Source organism: Chrysochloris asiatica, unplaced genomic scaffold (assembly GCF_000296735.1).
Source record: "Chrysochloris asiatica unplaced genomic scaffold, ChrAsi1.0 scaffold00168, whole genome shotgun sequence".
Lineage (NCBI taxonomy): Eukaryota > Metazoa > Chordata > Mammalia > Afrosoricida > Chrysochloridae > Chrysochloris > Chrysochloris asiatica.
In genome coordinates, this window is record NW_006408686.1 from 2,404,245 (window position 1) to 2,416,931 (window position 12,687).

The 12,687-nt window shown below is 48.3% G+C and overlaps 1 protein-coding gene across 1 annotated transcript in view; it reads left to right on the plus strand.

The window, feature by feature from the left end:
* The window catches only part of KCNN4 (potassium intermediate/small conductance calcium-activated channel, subfamily N, member 4), a 16,373-nt gene extending 6,097 nt beyond the window's left edge, over positions 1 to 10,276 (plus strand). Inside the window, exons 4-8 of the mRNA XM_006871356.1 lie at positions 778 to 913; positions 3,842 to 3,952; positions 4,137 to 4,255; positions 4,812 to 4,881; positions 10,108 to 10,276. Of these exons, the coding sequence (XP_006871418.1) occupies positions 778 to 913; positions 3,842 to 3,952; positions 4,137 to 4,255; positions 4,812 to 4,881; positions 10,108 to 10,272 (601 nt within the window). The 3' untranslated portion in view covers positions 10,273 to 10,276. The remainder of the gene's footprint in view (positions 1 to 777; positions 914 to 3,841; positions 3,953 to 4,136; positions 4,256 to 4,811; positions 4,882 to 10,107) is intronic.
* The last annotated feature ends 2,411 nt before the right edge of the window (positions 10,277 to 12,687 follow it).

Below are 12,687 nucleotides of genomic sequence, written 5' to 3' on the forward strand. Positions count from 1 at the left end.
CGACTCGACGGCACTTAACAACAACAACTAACCTGAAAGTTGGCTGTTGAAAAACTCAACCAGCAACACCATTGTAAAAATGTCCTGGTGATCTGTAGCATCAGACTGCTAACCCTCAAGATCAGCATTTCAAATCCACCAGCAGCTCACTGGGAGAAAGATGAGGCTTCCTAGTCCCATACAGATTTATACCCACAGGGTCCTTCCGAAGAAAGGCTTGCCTAGCTGTATCCACGAAGATTACAATCCAGAAAATTCTACAGAGCACTGCTCTGCAGCTCATGGGGTTGCCATGATTAGAAATGGACTCTGGGGCAGTGGATTGGGTTTGGCTTTGGGTTTCTAGGAAGGGAGGAGAAAGAAGAGCGGAGCCCTATCAAACCTTCTGAGAGTCCCACCTTTTTAGTTCTGTTAGAACTACCTCTGGGCCACACTGCATCTTTGTGGAAATTAGATAAAGGCACCTCTTCCTCTAGGAGGACGCAGCCCCTGCCAGGGTCTGATAAATTAATCTGATACTAGATTTCTGTTCCTTCTCATCCCCTCAACCGCTTACTCAGAATGTGGGAGCCTTAGATAGGTTTTGGAACTGGCCAGACCCAGGTTCAAATCCCATAGCCCAGAAAGGTTGAGCATTTTGCCCAGGTTGAACAGCAAAGAGAAGAAGGGGCTCAAAGCTCAGAACTTTTTCTTTTGTTTGGGTGCTTCTTGGGGCAATGGGGGAAGGGTAGCAAGCATCTGGAAACCATTTCAGAACTGACACATCTTTCCCCATAGACAGGCCGTTAATGCCACCAGCCACCTTTTGGACACTTTGTGGCTGATCCCCATCACATTTCTGACCATCGGTTATGGGGACGTGGTGCCAGGCACCATGTGGGGCAAGATTGTCTGCCTTTGCACTGGGATCATGGTGAGTACAGCCCTCTTGGGGACCCTACACCTAGCCCAAACTGCTCATATCCCAGGCCCCAGGGGATGTTGGAACCAGCTCAGGCTCCTAGGGACACCCCTAAGAAACTCAGATGTCCAGGAACCTCACCCCCACTGCCCATTACCTTTCCAGGACCAAGACATCAGTGCTATTTCCTTTCCAGGCTCAGAAATCCAGTCCTCGTGTCCTTGTTCCCCCTAGAACCTAGGGCCCAGCCCTCATCCTCCTCTGAGACTCAGGCTACTGACTTCCCAGCCCCACTTCCTTCCTGAATCCAGCAATCCAGTCCCCAAGCCCCATGGATCCCAGGTACCCTGGATCCCATCCTCTAAAGCAGGAGTGGGGAACATCCAGCCGACAGGCTGTATTTCTTGTGAGGTGCTTTTGAGTTGGTTCCAGCCCATAGCGACCCTGTACAGGGTTTTTGAGCAGTGGCTGGTGAACTTGAACTGCCGACCTTGTGGTTGAAACTGACTTTGCAATCCAACGCATTAGCCCACAGCACCACACAAGGACGGCCCTTGAAATCATTTGGTCTGGCCTGGACAAGGCAACTGCATGCAGTTCCAGCCATCACATTATAGCATGCTAATTTTTAAGTTGATGATTTTCTATGGCCCGTGAATGGTGTTATAAATATCCAAATGGTCCTTGGCAGAAAAAAGGTTCCCCTCTTGAACTTTCTTCTTCTTGTTGTTAGGTGCCATCGAGTCAGTATCGACTCATAGAGACCGAAACCGCTACCGCCTCATAGCAGAATGCAACACTGCCCAATCCTGGGCCAACCTCACATTGTTACCACACTTAAGCCCATTGATGCTGCCACTTTGCCAATCCATCTCGCTGGGGGTCTTCCTCTTTTTCTCTGACCCTCCACCTTACCAAACATGATATTTGACAATTTCTCATTTTCCTAGATTCAGACTTTGTACATTCCATGTTTCTATTATTAATGGATGATTACAGTTTTTTTCTCTTCATTTTGAGTTGTGCCCCATCAGTAAATGAAGGTCTTGCAGGCTTTTCTCCCATGGGCTTTACTCCATTCATGTCATCACGGTCAACTCTACTTTGAGGAGGCAGCTCTTCCCCAGTCACATTTTGAGAGCCTTCCAACCTGAGAGGCTCATTTTCCGGCACTATGTCTGACAGTGTTTCTCTGCTATTCATAAGGTTTTCAGTGACTAAATATTCGGAAGTAGTTTGTCACTCCTTCTTCCTAGTCTGGAGACTCATCTGAAACCTGTCCACCATGAGTGACCCTGCTGGTATTTAAAATACCCCTGGCATAACTTTCAGAATCACAGCAACTCACAAGCCACCACAGTATGACAAACTCCAAAACTTAAGCACCTAGTTTCTCTGCTACACCCCTCCAGCCAACAACCAACCAGTTGCTGTGGAGTCAGTGCTAATTCACAGTGACCCCCTGTGTGTCAGAGTAGAATTGTGTTCCAGAGGGATGTCCCTGGCTGCTTTTCTGAGGTTGATTACCAGGCCTTTTTTCCAAGGCACCTCTGGATGAACTTGAACCACAAAATTTTCCATTAGCAGCTGAGCGAATTAACTATTGCTACCACCTGGGAATCCTAGGTTCCTCTGTTGTTATTGTTAAGTGCCATCAAGTCGGTTCTGACCCATAGCGAACCTGTGTAGGGTTTCAGAGGAGCAGCTGGTGAGCTTGAACCACCGATCTTGTGGTTCAAACTGACTTTGCAGTCCAGCGCATTAACCCCACAGCACCATACCAGGACTCCTAGGGAATCCAGCTCCCAGCCCCCATAAGACCATAGACTAGTGTCAAGAGCATGCCTAAAGGGCCAGGGTGCCCGGGGTTCAAATCCTGGTTCTGCTGCTTCCTAGCTGGAGGACCTCAGGCAAGCCACATAACCCCTCTGTGCCTCAGTTTCCTCATCTGTGAAATGGGGATAACTGTACTAGTGTATTCCTCATGGGGCTGCTAAGATCAAATAAGTTAAACCACATATAGTGGTACCTGGCACATAAGACCAAAACGAAAACAAACTCAATGCCCTTGAGCTCCTTCTAGAAAATTTCTGAGACTGTAAATCTTTACAAAAACAGATGGCTATATCTTTCTCCCTCAGAGTTGCTGGTGGGCTTGAACCCCATCCCTCCTCTTACTTAGTGACCAAGCGCTTTAACCACTATATCACCAGGGCTCTTTAGCTCTGCTTTACTATGTAGCAAATGAGTTGGAGTCCATTTGATGGCAAGATTTTTTTTTTTTTAAAGGATCAAAAGCCTTGGGGGCAGGCAGGAAGGAGGGTGGGTGTTCTGAGCAGTGTGCTCAGGCAGGGGTAGGAGAATGTGGCCTGGCTGGGAGTCATCTGGCAGGTGAGGCTGGGCACAACCCAGGTGAGGAGGCTAGAGAGGGCAGGAGGCCTACACCTTGGAAAGCCTTGAATGCTGGGCTCAGTTTGGGTAGTGGAAATTTGAAGGGGTGTCAGAGTCATAACTGGCATACAGCAGGAAGCTAGAGATGGCCCAGGAGGGAGAGCACAGAGCTGGGGCAGAGGCTGGGAGGCTGGGAGGGAGGTGAGGATCTGAGGGGGCTGGGCCTGCTGACTGACTGAATGAGAGAGTAAGGGGTACCACAGAGACCAGAGGCCCACACTGACTCAGGCCCAAGGCTTCTCTCTTCCTCCACACAAACCCTTAGCAAGAGTGGAATTCCAATTGTGTGAACAGGACACACTACACTTGTACTTGGACATATGTGGTTTCTGATCCCAGCCCCACCACTTCCAGGCTGTGGGGCCTTAGTGGCCTCTCTGAGCCCCAGTCCGCTTGTGTGCCAATGGGGGGCAGCCTATTGGGAAAGTTCCAGGAGAGAGAGTTTGAATGACTGGCCACCAGAGCCCAGAGCATCATCTGTCCCTGCAGGGCGTCTGCTGCACAGCCTTGCTGGTGGCCGTGGTGGCCCGGAAGCTGGAGTTTAACAAAGCAGAGAAACACGTGCACAACTTCATGTTGGACATCCAGTACTCCAAAGAGGTGAGGGCCTGCCTGCAGAGCCCCAGAACACTCGTCAATCCAGACCCCTGAGTCCAGCCCCCAGCCCCTCCTCCCTCAGACCTGGGAGTCCAGTCCCCATCCCCTCTTCTCTCAGACCCAGGAGCCCAGGTCCCCAGCCCTCGCCTAGCATTATCTCCATTGATGTTGTACCACGTGCCCCCAGATGAAGGAGTCGGCTGCCCGAGTGCTGCAGGAGGCCTGGATGTTCCGCAAACACACACGAAGGAAGGACTCCGGTGCTGCGCGGAGGCATCAGCGCAGGCTGCTGGCCGCCATCAGCACGTGAGGGCCTCTGTGTGTGCGCGCGCATACGTGCCCCCCCTTGTGTGTACATATCCCTTCCTCTTCACTGTGTGTGCGTGTATACTTGTTCTAGTCTGTACATCCACAGCAGGTCTGAGTATATATCCTCTTGCATCTGAGTAATTTTTAAAAAATTGTATTCGCTCTATTTTTATGAAACGTATTATTTCCAAATTTGATAGCTCAAAACAACACACGTTTATTATTTCATACAGTTTCTGAGAGTCACGAATCTACGAGCAGCTGAACTGGATAATTCTTATTAGCTGCCCTCATGAACTTGTGTTTCGGACCTGTGTGTCTTTGCTGGCATATGTCTGCATGTCACAGCGTGTCTGTGGGTCTGTGTTCCCTGTTTGGGTGCCTGGCTGCTTGGCTGCCTTAGTCTCTACCAGGAATGGGTCCAGGCGTGTGGCCACTGCCTCCTACCCTTGTTGCTGTTTCCTTGTGGGTCTCTCCTTCCGTAATCCCACCCCTAAGCTCACTCAGGGACTAGGCTAGTAGGAGAACTGACCCACTGTCATTCACCCCACAGATTCCGCCAGGTGCGGCTGAAACACCGGAAGCTCCGGGAACAAGTGAACTCCATGGTGGACATCTCTAAGGTACGAGGAGGATTATGGGAAGGGGTTGCTAGCAGGGAAACCTGGCCTAGAATGGAGAACTAGGCAGAGGCTTGGCACACAAAGGATCGCCATAAACATTTGTGGTTGAATAACCAAATGTATGAGTGATGCAAAAGAATTTCTGAAGCTCATTGAAGGCACTGAAAACCAGACCAGATGCCTTTGAGTGGATTCGGACTCCTGGTGACATATGTGTTGTCAACGTAGATCTTGCTCCATAGTGTTTCAATGGCTAACTTTGGGGAAGGAGCTCGCCAGGCCTTTCTTTCAAGACATCTTGGGTACACTTGAACCCCCAGCCTTTTGGTTAATAGCCATTTGTACCACCCAGGGACCATTTAAGATACAGATCCCTTTTGAAATGAAAGAGAAAGAAAATAAATTGCACAAAGAACCCCAGCATTTGATGTTAAATTATTTTTATTGTTATTTACCTAAACCAAACCAAACCGACTGCTAGAGAGTTGATTTCGACTCATAGTGCCCCTCTAGTCCAGAGCGAAACTCCCCCATAGGATTTTCAAGGCTGTAGGATCAGCACTGAACTACTTACTACAAGGTCTTCAGTTCAAACCCACCAGCCCTCTACAGGGTCTCTATGCCTCCTAACTGATCCCACAGCACTTAACAACAACAACAACAACAACAACAACTCTTTATAGGAGCAGAGTGCTGCATATTTCTCCTGTGGACAGGCTGGGTGGGACCTTTTTTTTGGGGGGGTTCTCCCTGCTGGCCCTGTCCCTATCCGTGCATAGGCCCCTCCCCGGCCAAGCATGCTTCTTAGTGAGAGGAAAGGTCAAATGTACTCTTTACGTCCATACCTCCCTGAATGCCCCTGATCTTGGAAGCTAAGCAGGGTCTGGATTGGTTATTACTTGAATGGGAAACCGCCTGGGAAAATAAGGTGCTGTAGGCTTTTGTTTTGCGCATGCGCACTACTCAGCCGCTGCTTCTCTGGATAAGGTCCCGCTTTCTGCTTGTGCGCTTCTCCCTTGATGGTCCTAGGGTCCTCTGTTTCTGGACTGTAAGATTAATCACTCCCCTGTTTTTGTTACAAAACTTCTACCTTTAAAATTGTGACAGTCGCGATTAGTCATGATAACAATTATTCACTATTGAATCTTACGAATCTTATCCCCATCTCTTTTCAACAGACCCATCTAGACAAGATGACAGTTATTCAGTGGGGACTCTTTTTCTTTCCCTCCATACTCTTAAACTAAACTCCCTCTTGAAACCTTGTAAGCCAGTCACTTCGTGCCTTTATTGCCCCCTCATTTTAGGTAGTCAATGTCTAAGTTGCCTGTCCCTATCTACCCTGTTTACAGAGGGGATAGCATTGATACTTGATTTGAAGACTCTTTCCCTCTCTGTTGGTATTTAGAGTAACTACCGCTCTGAGTATAGGTCAGGTTCATCAAATTGAAACAATTTACCCTTGTTTCCGTTACCAAAAAAAAAAAAAAAAAATTTTTTTTCTCCCCATCTTCCTTTAGTCGAGTTCTGATTATCAAGCCATCGAGGCTAGGTCAAAAGGGTACTGTTTGCAAGTTAGGGTGTTCTTGTGCATCTCCCCTCACTTCATATCAGCTGGATGCTTCACTCTCAGCTCTAGCTCTCTGGCTAAATCGTTGTCCATGGGCTCAAGCGTCCTCAGATCTTACCACACTTTGGACCAACCAGCCCTTCCTCTTCTCTCTCTCATCTCCAGGTCAACGGGAGCCAATGGACTGGGGTTGAACTCAGCCCATTTCTTCATTGATGCCTTTATACCTCTTCCACTCACCAGTAGACCAATGTGGTCACCAGTGAGCTTACATGCTTGTTTGTATATTCCCTTTGAGTTTCAGTCTTAGAGGGGAGTTTGTCCTGAAGGAACTTGATTGCTAGCCTTGATGTCTTCCTGGCGAACAGCTTACTTATTCTTGCAGTAGCCAGTCATGCTGACATTTTTGTTTTGGGGTTTTCCTGATGATCTTTCTTTGAAGATGTATCTTCTGTCACTGTAGCTGTTCCAATCAGCTTGTACTTTCTAGTGGGCTTGTCCCACCTCATAAGGTTCTGGATGGGGCTCAGGATACCACCTATATTCTGTAAAGGCTTTGCACGAGGCCTATTTCACTGGGCAAGTTGTAGAACCCCTTTTAGGTATTCTAATCAGTTACAGGCTAAAGATGGGCTTACAAGTTTTCTCTAATCATGTTTCCCAACATTTCTTTCTATCCCACTCAAGTGTCTATTTTACAATAGTAGGCAAGGGAAACTAATATTCATAAGGCAGTCAAGGATTTTAGTATTATTTACCCTCTTCAAGCTATACCTAGATCCCTGTATCCCAGAGCCCTGTTGTTCCAAGGTTGCAGATACATCACTATTTACCTCTGTCCCACTAGGCCATGCAAACCTGTCTCAGTGTTCCCCTATCTGTCTTGTTCTTCCGCGCCCTCTCCCCTTCTTGTATTGCCCTCCCCAACACCCAAACTAAACCCCCTACGCCAACCCCATTGTGGTTACCTTATATTCCATTAGTTCTACCCTCCATTTAAGACAGTCTATTTTATCCTGTAATCTACCTGACCTTCCCACCACCTGGATCTCTGTTCCTCTGTGTTTACCTTTTTTCACATTGTAATTGTTTTGATCATAGACTGACCTCCCAGATCCTCTGTTCTTATAACTTTATTCTGTTCTTGACTCTTCATTTGTCGATAGAGTTCAGGGTGATGATGCCATGTACGTCATTCTGTAGTTGTTATGTGTTCTTGTTGGTTCTCAGTCCACAGAACTTCCTTGAAGATGTTTTTCATAGCAGGGTTGGCTTTGGCAAAATCCCTTAGCGTCTGTTTATCCTGGAATGTTTTGATTACACCATCATATTTGATTGACAGCTTTGCTGGGTAGAGGAGTCTTGGGTGGCAAATTGTTGACCTTTTGATTAGCAGCTTAGTGCTTAATGACGGCACCACCAGAGTTCCTTAAGTTCCTTGTTGTTGTTAAGCACCGTCAAGTCAGCTCTGACTCATAGCAACCCTATATAGGGTTTCTGAGGAGCAACTGGTAGGTTTGAACCGCCGATCTTGTGTTTAGCAGTTCAGTGCTACAGCGCCACCCCAGGACAAAACTAAAATTCAAACCCACTGCCACTCACATGTGGAAAGTTATAAAACTCCTTCCAGCTACAATTCTTATAGGACAATAAAACCCAAAGCAAATTTACAAACCAAGTTCAAACATAAATGCAAAGCCAATAAAATTTAAATTGACACCCTTTATATGAACACAGCTATCATTTTTTTAGTAAAGCTCAGAATCTGGTGTCATCTTGCTCGAGGTGCCAGGGCCACAGAAGCCTCGGCAGGCTGGCTCATATGACTCAGTTCAGCCACCTCCTTCTTCTTCTGGGACCACTTGATGCTCCCAACTGCTGAGGACCATGATGTCACCCCTCCTTGGCTTGTCTCAAAGCACCTCTGTCTTATCAAATGGCCTTAGCGTTTTCTCATTGGTCTGCGACAATTCAAACAGTGCCAAACACAGGCACGGGTAGGTCCCAGAACTGTGGAGCAGACCTTGGTGACAGGGAAGGTGGTGGTCCAGATTGGTCATAAATAACAAGTGAAGATGAACAGGCCAAAAACCCAGTATTCAAAATTTTCCATTGAAGAGGAAAGGAAGAAATTTTCTCAGAAAGTTCACAAATGACCAAGGATGAAGCTGTGAGCGTGATAAAAGGGTGATGTGGATTTCAAGGTCAGTTCTTCATCAAGTTCACAAGTATTTAATGAATACCTATGATGTAGGAGTCCTGGTGAGGCGCTGTGGGTTAATGCGCTGGACTGCAAAGTTGGTTTGAACAGCAAGGTCGGCAGTTCAAGCTTACCAGCTCTTTTCTTAGAAACCCTATGCAGGTTCTCTGTGGGTCAGAACTGACTCGATGGCACTTAACCACATGATGTAGGAGGTCTGGATTCGATTCCTGGCCAGTGTACCTTGTGGATGACCACCACCCATCTGCCATTGGAGGTTGGGTGTTGCTATGATGTTGAACAAGTTCCCATGGGGCTTCCAGACTAACACGAGGAAGAAAGGCATGGTGATCTACTTCTCAAAATCAGCCAATGAAAACTCTCTGGAGCATTGCGATCCCATCCACAACCCATCATGGGGATGGCACACAATGACAATATTTTGTTCCACTGTCCATGGGGTCCTCGTGAGTTGAAGTTCGGCTCCACTGAAGCTAATAACTATGCTCTAGGCTTAGTTCTCGGGTGTGTCATTTTAATTGCTCTGGGCCTCAGTTTTCCTCCCCTGCAGAATGGGAACAGGAATCCTACTTCTCATTGCTTTTGGGAGAATTCAAAACCATGTAAGGAGTTCTGGTGGTACAGTGGTTAAGCACTAGGCTGCTAAATGAAAGGTCAGTGGTTCAAATTCAAAAGTTGTTCCACGCTAGAAAGGTGTGGCAGTCTGCTCCTGTAAAGATTACAAACTTGGAAGCCTTATGGGGCAGTTCTACACTGTTATATAGGGTTGCTATGGACTGCACAGCAATGGCTTGGGGTTTTTTGGGGTATGTAAACCATACATGAGAATGCATCTGGAAAAGCAGCTGGGACATGGGAACGGGTCAGTGATAGCTGTGAGCATCGGTGTTAAGTGCCGTCGAGTCGAGTCGGTTCCGACTCATAGTGATCCTGTATAGGGTTTCTGAGGAGGGGCTGGTGAGTGTGACCTGCTCACATTGTAGTTAGCAGCCCAGTGCTTCTCTTACACCACCCCCAGAGCGCTTGTTATCATTAGAGTAATCTTCAGCATTTGTGTTGTTGATAGTTGCTGTTGTGTTGATTCCATCTCACGATGGCCCCTATCTCACGTGTGTCAGAGCAGAACTGACCCATAAGGTTTCCAAGACCTCGGGGAAGCAGTTCGTTAGACCTGTTTTCCAAGGCACCTGTGCTGTTGTTGTTAGGCGCCATCGAGTTGGCACCGACTCATAGCGACCTTATGCACAGCAGAACAATCCTTGGCCAACCTCACTACTGTTGCCACACTTGAGTCCTCTAGGTGGGTTCAAACCACCAACTTTTCCAGCAGGTTATTGAACGTCTAACCTTTTGCACCACATCAGGGATTTCTTAGCAGGTACTAGCTCCATTGCCCACCTCGCCTGCTGACTCTCGACTCTCTTGGCCCACCCAGATGCACATGATCCTGTGTGACTTGCAGTTGGGGCTGAACACCTCACACCAAGCCTTGGAGAAGCGCATCGAGGCACTGGCAGGAAAATTAGACAACCTGACTGAGCTGCTCAGCACAGCCCTGGGGCCCCAGCAGCTTCCAGAATCCTGCCAGGAGGCCACGTAGCTGGTGAGGGGGCTGGGACTCAGGCAGGAAGATATCCTGGAGGAAGTACCAGTGACCAGTGTCTGTGTGGCCAAGGGAGTGAGGGTGACCCGGAGACCAGGTCACCTTTGCTCTTCCTCTCCATCTGGGTCTGGAGGAAACCAGAGTCTGAGTTCGGAGATGGGCTGGTGGGGAAGGAGGGAGATGCCTGTTTGTTTTTTGTTTTTCTCTCCTTTCGACAACTGACCTTAGGAGCCCTGGTGTCTCTATGGATTAAGCATTGGGCTGCTAACCAAAAGGTCAGCAGTTCAAACCCACCAGTCACTCCTCAAGAGAACGATGAGGAATGTCATATAGAGTCGATATAAGTCCAATTCGGCTCTGATGGCAGTGGTTTTCATTCCTTTATCTCCTTTTCTTTGCTTGGCCTCTGATTCTCTCTGCCTGTCTTTGAGCCCTGTTCATCCGATGCCTTTGTCCAAATGCCACCTATACCTTCGTGTCTTGGTGGCTAGGGATATCCACCCTTCTCCTTCCACCTCACTGGTTTTTGTCTGCCCGCACATTGGCGTGTTCCCCATCTCCCTCTGGTTTCTGCCTTGTCTGTCTCTCCATCTCTCTGTTTATCTATGTCCCCAGGACCCTGGAAGAAGAACAAGTCTGCTTGTCCAGGGGATGAGGTAGAGGAGGACATCGACCTGGCCATTCCCGACCCAGCTTTCTCATGGATAAATCGCCTCAAGTTTGAGGACTAAAGGGGCCCCACCTCGGAATGGGTCGGCTCCCTGTTGGCTGCTGGAGGGGACACTGGGACACTGGTGGACGGAGGGAAGCTGTAACCAAACCCTGCAGCCCCAGATGGGAAAATGGCCGCGCTCCCCCTACACACACGCACACAAACAACAGACACCCTCATCAGAAACATTCTCACCATGCTGCTATAGACGACGTTAGAAGTGGAGGTGTCTGGGGCTGGGGACTCCTGGGGAGCCTCAGGTACGGCTTTACTTCCAATCTCAAGTAACCAGGCCTGGACTGGGCTGGAGCGGCAGGAGGCGGCGCCCCCTAGCGGGAGAGTAAGGAAGACAACATTTTTCCAGAACAGCGGAGATTATCTGGCCTGCCAGTCTCTGCTCTTGTACTTTGTAATAAATAGAAAAATTGTCAGATGTTACTGTTGTTGTTTTCTAAATACGTGAAGACTTCAAACAATCAGGTCATCCAGCGTCTGAACGTCAGTTTCCCCGACAATAAAACAGAGGTTATCCGCCTCTGCAGGTTGGGGAGCCTTTAACTTCCTCACCCCTACCCCAGGTCAGCTTTGAGGCTAAAAATAAGGACTTTGAATTCAGACCGGTCAGGGTTCCGAATCCTGGCTGTGTGACCTTGGGCAAGTGACTTCGTCTCTGAACATTCTACTGCCCCTGTAAAATGGGGCTGCTTGGCCCTGGGACTATTAGTGGTGGTGGCTGTGTGCCGTGACCCTGTACAGGGTTTCCAAGTCTGTAAATCTTTATGGGAGCAGAACGCCTCATCTTTCTCTCGCAGAACATCTTGTAGTTTTAAACTGCTGACCTTGAGGTTCGCAGCCCGATTCGTAACCACTAAGTTACCAGAGCTGTCTCCGGGATTATTATGAAGATTAAAACAAGGAGCAACACAGAAGAGTGGCATTTGGTAAGAACCAAATACACGTCAGATGCTTGGTCATTTCATTATTGTAGCTAGTTTTCACAAACAATATGTAATTGCATTTTTTCTTTTTCTGCTGGTATTTCCCCCTCGAAGCAGCCCTGATGGCACGGTGGGTAAGCACTTGGCTACTAAGCACTTGGCTACTAATTAAAGGTCGGCAGTTGGAGCAAACCGGCCATTTCTTGAGAAAGAGGTGACATACTGCTTCCATAAAGATGACAGCTTTAGAAACACTATGAATCAGTTCTATTCATAGGGTCGTTAGGAGTTGAAATCAACTTGATGGCAATGAATTCAGTTTTGGAGTTTTTGCCCCCTCTTCCCACCTTTTGGAGAACCCAGAGGATGGTTCACCATCAACAGTTTATGACACGAGACCCCCAACCAGCCCACATACCCATGCCACACTCACATCAGGGAAATTTGCTAGGATTCAGAAAGAAAAAAGAACGGGACATACAGAGAGGCCTTAAATTACCGCAACCACGCCCCGCTGCGCCAGCCCCTTTGCACAGATATAGAAACCCAAGTTCCAAGGGGAAGCACAGCCCGGAAGCTTCAGTCTCCGGATTCACACCCAGTCCTCCCTCCCTGCCCCTCCTGAGATGAGTCAGAGGCGAGGTAACCCTAGGCCTCGAACCTAGGTCCCACAATGACTTCTTTGCAGTTCAGAGGATGATTCATCCTCTGAGAGGAGGAGGCGGCAGGGAAGTCCAGATTTTGTGTCATCCTCCTCCGCTG